Source organism: Halichoerus grypus, chromosome 12 (genome assembly GCF_964656455.1).
Source record: "Halichoerus grypus chromosome 12, mHalGry1.hap1.1, whole genome shotgun sequence".
Classification (NCBI taxonomy): Eukaryota; Metazoa; Chordata; class Mammalia; order Carnivora; family Phocidae; genus Halichoerus; species Halichoerus grypus.
This window is the reverse complement of record NC_135723.1, coordinates 90,945,541-90,954,555: the sequence shown is the minus strand read 5'-3', so window position 1 is coordinate 90,954,555 and position 9,015 is coordinate 90,945,541. Positions and strand designations below refer to the sequence as shown.

Sequence of the window (9,015 nt, the reverse complement as noted above, 5' to 3'; positions counted from 1 at the left end):
TGGGTTGTGCATTCCAAGTATTGATGGATATTGGCAAATTTCCCATCAGGGAGACTATATCAAACTACACCAATAATTTGAGAAAGTGTTGGTTTTCCTAATCCATCATCAATACTGTTTATTCTAAAAAATGACATCTTATTATAGTTTAAAATGGAATTTCTTTTAAAATGAGTGAATTTGAGCATATGTTTATATGTTCAAAACCATTTGTTTTTCTTGTCTAATTCAACAAACACTTAATGATGGCCTACACTATGCATAATTGTTACGCTCCTTACTGGAGATACGGTGATAAACAATATACAGCCTCCACAAACCTGTGGGAGAGACAGACCGATGACCAACCGTTACAGTGGTCAAAGTTTAGTATAATGGTATAATGGGAACCTGTTGGAGGCACAACCCATCCCAAAAGGAGATCAATGGGGCCTCTAGCGGGAAGAGACTTGTAAACTCAAATCTAAGGCACGTATAGTCATTATCTAGGTGAACACTAGGGATGGGAAGAATATGGAAAAGGAGGCAGCAGACCTATGTGTGTAGAGATGGGAACAGAAAGCACCTGCGACTTGTGCATAGTCCAGTTCAGAGTGGCACTGTCAGGATAGGAGGAAGGGGAGGTGGCAGGGCGGGCCCTCCACCCACTAATGTGGCCTTGGAAATCAGTTCAGGGGTTGTTTGAACTTTGCCATGACAGTATGATGTAACTGGAAGATTTTCAGATAGAGGATAACATGGCAGAAGTATCTTAGGGGTTGAGCTAGAGAACTGATTGGAGAAGGTATGGTGAGCATTTAGGAGGCTGTCCAGTAATTCAGGGAAGATGATGTTTTCTCGGTCTTAGAGATACACTAGATATTCGTAGATCTCCTTTAACATTACTACTGAAGTACTGAATTCTCCCAGTCCCCTCTGAAGGTGAGGTACACTGCACAGGGGTGAAGAGTAACCACCCAGAACCAGACAGCCTGGGTATGATTCCTGGCTCTGCCAGTTTCTAGTTGCATGAGTCTGAGCAATGGGGGAAGTTACTAACATTTGGGGGGTGCTGTGAAGATGTAGAGAGAGGCATGTGAAGCACTTAGCACATCACTTGTCTTATAAAAATGAAGGCTTAATAACCACTAGCTGTTTTTATCATTTTTAGTATTACCTGCCCTCATTCCACTCTAGAAATGTCCTGATCTTTGGCTTATTATAATGTGCATATGGAGAGAATTACAGAATTTGGAATTTCGGAGAGATTTGAGATCTCTTGTTCAATCTCCTAATTCTAGTTATGCGAAAATAAAGGGAAAAAAAAAATCAAACAGTCGTTTGTGGTTGCACAGTGGGGACCTGAAATTCCTCACTGGTTTAGTTCTTTTATCACAGGTACATGTAGGTATATATTTTGGTTACTACACTTAGCCTTTAGTATGGATCTTTCTCCTCTTTGTTGACAGCAGCGATTTCTTGAGTGGAAATTCCTAATTTGGAAAAACAATCTGGTTTACGCTTTGTAGCGCATCATTCAAACCCCATAGAGCTTTGGGTAATCTTAGAAAGAAAAACTCAGAGTGAAGTGGATGACTAAATCTGTAGACACTGCAAGCTTGGGCTGTTTTTTAGCAGTGGGGGCTGACGTGGTTCAAAGCCCCTCCTTGGGTGAGCTCCTCCTCTCCTGGCTCGACCAGGCGCAAGCACCCTGCGCTCCCATCCTCACTTTTGCCTCCTGGATTCTCTCAGCCTTTCCGTTTCCCTGGGGCCCCTGCCATCCCATTCAGTCGAATTAACAGCTGTTTAGGAAGAGCCTGCTACGTGTCGGGAAGACTCTGGGCTGGCTGGGGGATGCAGGGATGAAGGGGTCCCAGCCCTTGCCCAGAGAGAAAGGAGGGGGGCGCTTCGTCTGTTATCTTAAACTTGACCTCCCCGTCACTGCTTACTTTACCCTGCTCACGAATTCTCTCCCGGGTTCGCACCGAACACGTTCCTACATCCCCCAAAGGTTTCCCGCGTGGGGCGGCTCCTGCCTGGCTCGAGCTCCGCACAAGCCGCGAGCGGTGGTGGAGAGAATGCCGCGCGGGGCATCGGGTATTGGGCACCAGGGCCCTGGGACCAAGGTGGGCGCTACCGCTCAAGGGCTGACTGCCTGGGCAGGGCACCTCGCCAGTCCCGGTCCCAGCCGTCTCGTGTATTAACCAGGGCGCGGCACGCTTCCCTCCGAGTTTCCCTCCGGGGCTCCCCTCTCCCGATGTCTGGGTTCGTGCCCCGCGCCCCGCGCCCGGGCGGGCGGCTCCTCGTCCCCTCCCTCAGTGCTCGTCTCCTGCAGCCCGACGCCTCAGGGCAGAGTGCAGGGTCAGCTCTGGCTCGTGCCCCCGATTTAGGAAAAGGCCAGGGGGGCTGGAGGGCGCGGGTTGGCAGAGGGGAGGCAGAGGGGGGCGGAGGGAGGTGGCCTCTGATTGGTCGGGGAGGGGGAGTGGAGGCACGGAGTTTCCCACAATGCCCCGGTGCGGTGCAGCCGCGGATGGATGCTGCGGGAAGGGGCTGCCATTTGCTGCCCCTGCCAGCGGCGCGCGGACCTGCTCGCTCTCCTGCAGCGGCGGCCGCCGCCCGCGCCGTCAGCCGGCCCGGCCTCTGCAGCGCCGCCGCCTCGGCTCCCTCCGCGGCCGCCGGAGCGGTCGCCATGAACCCCAGCCCCTCGGCGGGAGAGGAGAAGGGGGCGACGGGCGGCGGCAGCAGCAGCGGAAGCGGCGCCGGGAGCTGCTGCCTGGGCGCCGAGGGCGGCGCGGACCCGCGGGGCGCGGGGGCAGCGGCGGCGGCGGGGGCCGCTGCTCTGGAAGAGCCCGCGGCCGCCGGCCCGAAGGAGAAGGACGAGGCGCTGGAGGAGAAGCTGAGGAACTTAACTTTCCGGAAGCAGGTCTCTTACAGGTAGGCGCGGAGCCGAGGCGGCGGCGAGACAGGTGCCGCCGCGGGGCTGAGACCCGCTCTTGCCCCTCACAGAGGCGCTTCCCCGGAGTTGGGGGCACCTGGCGCGCTCTCCCTCTCGCTCGCTCTCTCGCTCTCTCTTCCTCTCTCCCCCTTGTGGGGAGATGTATTTTCTTCTCATCCCAGCATTCTGGGCTGGAGGGAAGCTAGGTGCGCCCGGTTCCCTCTGGAACAGGACAGAAGACTGGGTCCCTGAGGTCAGAACAACAACAACAAAATGCGTGTGTGCGCCGGAGCGGGGGCGGGGGGGTGGTGCAGACACAGATGGAGATGCCTAGTTTTCCTGAGAGAAGTCTTCAAAGTTGTCCCTAAGCCGGTGTCATCTATAACCACTCCCCCTACCTTCTAGATTTCCTTGGATGAACCTTTGGCACTAACTTGATAGTTGAGATCGCCCTACAGGCAGGATAGAACAGCACGGTCTGAAGAGAAATCCTTACGAAGTTGGCCCTGCACCGAAATCACCCATGAAGGAAGGGTCGATGTGGATCGAAGTCTGTAGATACCCAGCTGGTTAGGGGGTTACCTGTACATGTGCTCTCTTCCCCACCCCTGGGTGTGCCCAGCAGGAGGAGGTAGGGACCCACTGGCAAGCCAGGGGTGAGTGCGACAATGGGACCACGCTTGCCCCTGAGGATGGATACATTTGTGAGACAAGGACAGTGCAGGGTAAATGGCCACCAAATTGTGATAAAAGATTACCCCACATTGTCTCAGGATCTAAAAATAAGAAATGAGGATTCAGTAGGTTCTCCGCGGCTCCTCCCCACCCCCATCCCCAGGCAAGAATAAAGATTTTGAGAGGTTCAGAGAGTTTCAGAGATTACCCTTACTGCTTTGCTAGTTTTAAAGCCGAAAAAATACATAAGCATAGAATTACAAAAATTTGCACTTGCTAGGGCTCTGAGCATTTCTTGAAAAGGGGTCAGTGACAACATTATTGTGACCCTCTCCCTTGAGCCAGCAGTCCTTTCCAGAAGCCCATATAAAGTATTAAGCCTGCCCCACCATGTGCTGTTATGTAAGCAAAAGCAGATGACAGAGGTGTGTGGGTTTGTGAGGGTGTGTGTTGTATTTATGGGGGCATGTGTGTGAATCACTGGGATCCCCGTAGGCATTGCCTGGACAGGAAGCCCCAGGCACTAGGGCATGGGCTCTGTGTCTAAGTGTTGGTTGTCTTCTAATGACTCGGAAACGGTCTTCCGGGTGAGGTTCTCGCTCCCGCATCCCTCGCGTGCATTTTGTTCGCTGTGCATTGAGGGAGTTTCCCACTTGACTTGCTCTTTTAGTTACTCACGTAGATCAGGATCAAATGAATCCTTCTCTTTATATTTTTTGGTTTCTAAAAATAGACAGGTGCTGGAGAGTGGGGTAGCTCTAGGGAGGTATGCTAGGACACGGGCAGTTCTACTTCCTAGTAATGATGGCCTGCTTGGCCCTTAGGGGAACAGGGACTACATTCAGCCTAATTTAGGAACTGTGAGTTGGACGGCGGTTGATTACATTAAGCACATTGTGGGTCTGGGCTCCTGAGCTGAGAAACTCTCATGTGTTCCTGGTATTCATCAGACTCCTCACTACACTAGGTAGGGCTGCAAAGCCCAGGTTTGCAAGGGAAATCATTTCAGCTTGCCTCTTGGCGGGGGTCATCCTCTGAGTCTCTCTCCTGCACCTGGGTACTGTGTGAGTGGGACATGGCTTTCTGGATTTCATGCTCACACATGCATGTGTAAGTGTATACACACACACAAACGTAGACTTGGACACAGCATTTTTTTTTTATAAAATAAAAATAATAATACTGCATTTGCCTTACAATCCATAGGGGTGGATCCCACTTTGTGAACATTTCCTTTTAAATAAAGCTTTACAATCTCCAATTCAGGGAACCACCTGGATCAGCATCACCTCAGGTGGCTGGTTAAAAATGCCTGCCACCCCAGACTTACAAAATCAGTCTGTGGGTGGGAATTTTCAACAGCCTCCTCAAGAAATATTTAAGCACATTAATATCTGAGGATTGCTGCCCTGTTTTTTTCCCAAAGGTTAAATAATTGATCTTTGAGCTCATAAACAGTGCCCAGTCAAACAAGGCCAGGTGGTCCCAAAGTCAGAGGAAAGAGAGTGAAAAGATAGGTGATTTCATCTGGCCCACATTTGTCCTGGGTAACCCTCAGAGTGTCTCCATTTTGATTACTATTATTATTTTTTTTAGAGTCATGGTGAATGGCCTCCCCATTCGCCATGGCAGCCATTCCTGCTTGATTCAGATGTAGCTGGGGCCTTGACCATTTTGTTAGTGGGTTAATAAGTGGTCTGTGAGGAAAGTACGACTCTGGCCGGAGTTGGGCCTTGGCTCCTCAGGGAGGACCACACCACCCCGCTCCTGGGGGCACCTGAGGACAGTGCCTGGTGGGAGTTTGTGGAGAGAGGTTGGGAATACCTCACAGGATGGAGCCTGAGCCAGGGGGTTCGGTTGGAGAGTGAAGTATGGATGCTTGTATAAGGGGGGGTCGTTTGAGGTGGGGAAGAGGAGATGTGCAGGTAGGTAAAAAATATCTTTTGAAGAACATGGGTATTTGCAGAATGACACTTGACAGGAAAGAAGAAGGGGGCTTGGGGAGAGGGTGTGCGTGTGCGTGTGTGTAGGGGGGTCTCATCTGCTCCTTCTGTTGCTAAGGAACATATAAGCTAGATTTTAAAAATAAATGAGGAGTGGGTGGGCATATGCAGTGACTCCTGTCTTTTTAGGAACTAGAGCCCTTTACAAAAAGCCTTTAAATAACCATTTCTGGAGGCAGATTATTCATTTTGCTTGACTTTTACTTTGTTAAGTAAAATAAACTCCTTTATATACCCCTAGATTTCCCCTCATTATCTTTTATTTTTTGGCTTTTTTTTGGGGGGGGGAACCATTTTTCCCATGAGGAATTTTCCTTTATGTCAGATTCTGCTCCCCTAGAGCAAATAGTCTCTGTAGACTGTGAAGCTGAAGGTTTTAGAAGGCAGTGCAAGTGAGCTGGTACTTTTCTCTTAAAATTACTACTTCCTTTTTCTTTGCAAATTATGGTGCTGCAACATGATACATATGTGCCAACGACTATATAATGTGTAGGAACTGGTGTTTTTTTTTTTTTACTGCTGTAAGAATTCCCATTTAAGTTAGTAAAAAAAAAAAAAGTCTTTCAGAAATACACAGGGGAGGGGAAGGAGAGGGTAGCTGGTGTTCATTGTCTTCCGTGTACCAGGCACTGAAGTAACTATTTGTGCATATGCCATCCTATTTACTTGTCATGAGAGTCCTATGGTGTGATTATGGTTATTTCTATTTTATAGACAATGAACTTGAGGTATAGAGCTTGGGTGGGAGGCAGACTGGAAACCCAGATCTGACTCTAAAGGGTTCTGTCTTTAGACCACATTCTGCTTCACTAGACATTCATTTCAGGTTCGAAATCTCTCCACAGACTTGTGTGGTGTGGAGTGTGAGTGTATGTGTGTGTGTGTGTGTGTGTGTGCGCGTGCAGTGTGATCTGTCCTTTCACCTTCTCTGTAATACGCCATGGGTTATTATATATTATCTCTTACACTTGTTGGCTCGTATCACTCTGGCTATATAATTTTAAGGAATCCCTCCTCTATTTCAGAAATGAAAATGAATGTAAATGAATGATCACCAAAACATATATTAGTTTTGCTTCTTAGAACAAAACCACCTACATGACACCTGCCATCATTATGAAGATACCCATGTTAGAGTTTTATGTGCCTTTGAATAAAAATTACACAGATGTTATGTAGGTGAACCTAGATCCAGTGAAGAACTGGCCTGTGTGTACCTCTTTGAGCAGCCCAAAATAAACGATGGGGTGTGATTTCACTGGTAAGAAGATGTTCAACTACCATTACTTCTAAGATGTTGATAGTATGCTTCAGCGTCTCTACTTTTACACCAGAATGATACTGCCAAACCCTCCTTACAGGGACATTTTGGTAAGAGATAGGAGCCAGCAGGAAGGATTAAAGTCCTTAGGTTAGACAACTCGGTAAAAAATGATTTATTATTCTTTGCAGGTTGATGATAAGAACATAGTATTTCCATTTTTGTTTTGTCCTGCAAAGCAAGATTATGTGATTATAAGAAAGACCAGTGGGATGTAGAAAGCCAAATAGGACTGCATGTGCCCTGTTTTTTTTGTTTTTTGCACGAGAATCAATTGTGTGTGGGGGAAGTTTGCCTCTCCTGGATTATCAGTGTGCAGCATCCTCCTTTGTAAATCAATTTTCTTTCTTTTATGTTTTATACATTTGTTCACTATTTAGAGGCTTCAGGATCAGATGAAAACTTTGGTTCTAATTTAATATTTCCTTCCTCAATAATTACTTAGGACTTGGCTAAGTGTTGACTTCCTCAATCAGGACACCAACTTGAACCATCGTCCAGAGTACTTAATCTGCTCTAGTTGATCTTCCAGAGGCTTGGTTTTTACCATGGGAGAGTGACAGCCTTGGACCCTGTGGCATCAGGGGGTGGAGGAGTTGAAGGGAGTTTTGCTGGTGTTCATTTCTGCTGTGGCAACGACAACGTCGCCTCATAGGGTCAAATTAAATTAGAGTAGAGCTCACTCTTTGGAACATTTCACTCTCTAATATGAGAAAATGAGGACTCCCAGTGAGGGCCCAGGCTGGCTACATCTTCCCGTCCAACTGGGCTGGGCTCTGGGATACACATCCTTCAGGCAACCCTGAGTTGTTCTTGGAGTGGGCTCAGAGGTATTCACTGTGTGAGACTGGAAACATCTGGAAGGACCATTGCCTAGATGTTGACATGACATTTACTTTCTTACTTGGGTTTATGTTGATAACGCTGATCCTAATTACTTTTTCTGAGACCTTATAATTTTAGTTTTAGTTCTTAGACCTTATAATTTTAATTTTATTTTGGCATGCTCCAAATTAATGGTGGATAACTGGGGGATGAAGGTAAGGAGCAAAACAAAGTCTAAGCTGCAGGGTTCTTTCTTTTTTCTTTTTTTTCTTTGAAATTTAATTTGCATGAAATAACTATAAAAATGGAGTAATTTCACATTGTTTGAGCTGGCTGGAACTATTTGAACTGTTGGAATTGTTTGAACTGGTTGGAATGCTATGCCTATTGCAAAGCTTAACAAACCAATGCAATGTAGAAGAAGATTAAAGAAATTAAAAATGCCAAGTTATGTCTGCTTGCACATAATGCCCCCATAATTCCTCTCTGGCTTGTTTACCGGGCAAACTCCTTCTGAGGAGTAAGCTCCAAAGTGTCCACTTTCTGTGATAGGTGGTGGGTCTTCCCATGTCCTCACGTGGCACTTTCAAAAAGCTGTGTTCAGACTTCATTGTAATTTTCTGGTGTGGGAATTAGACTAGGATTTGAACCCGGCGCCTTCTAGCTGGTCTTGGGCATGCTATGTAACCCCTTTCAGGCTTGGCATGTTCATCTCTAAAATGGGGTAATCATAATACCTACCTTCGAGGTTTGTGATGAGAATTGCACGAGTTACTCTATGGAGAGGACTCAGCACAGAGTTAACTTTTCCAGTTACTATTATTCCCTGCTAAGTTGTTAGCTCCTTTGAAGACGCCAATTGCACTTTGCCATTTGACTCTCTGAATCCTGTTCTTATTACTCAGTAGGTGTTGGACAAATATCTATTGGATGAAGGAATTTAATTGCCTTCTTTAAATAAACGACTTCTCTTACCATTCCCTGTCCGTCTCAGTTGTGATTTTCCTTTCTACTAAGAGAAAGGTTTGCTTTTTTCTCATTTACACTTTGTCCAACAGCCCAGAACTCTGTTTCTGTTTACAACTTCCTGTGTGAGTACCTGCATCAGCCGTTTAGCCAGCTGTCGGAGGCTGGGGAGGGGCGGCGGGGCTCTGACTTAACCAGCTATTTGCAGCTTGTCAAAGAAAAGGCCTTAATTTGCCTTCTGAGCAGCACTAATTAGCTCTCTGGTTCTCTTTCTGTCTGTCTCATCCCTTTCCAAGGGGGCATCATTGATT

The 9,015-nt window shown here is 47.4% G+C and overlaps 1 protein-coding gene across 10 annotated transcripts in view; it reads left to right on the top strand.

The window, feature by feature from the left end:
- Positions 1–2,487: 2,487 nt before the first annotated feature.
- Positions 2,488–9,015, top strand: part of DGKI (diacylglycerol kinase iota) — a 419,644-nt gene continuing 413,116 nt past the window's right edge. For 9 of the 10 annotated variants that reach the window (XM_078059602.1, XM_078059609.1, XM_078059607.1 and 6 more), the window contains exon 1: positions 2,488–2,913. In XM_078059602.1, coding sequence (XP_077915728.1) covers positions 2,510–2,913 — 404 coding nt within the window. In that variant the 5' untranslated portion in view covers positions 2,488–2,509. The remainder of the gene's footprint in view (positions 2,914–9,015) is intronic. The other variant, XM_078059610.1, reaches the window with a different exon arrangement.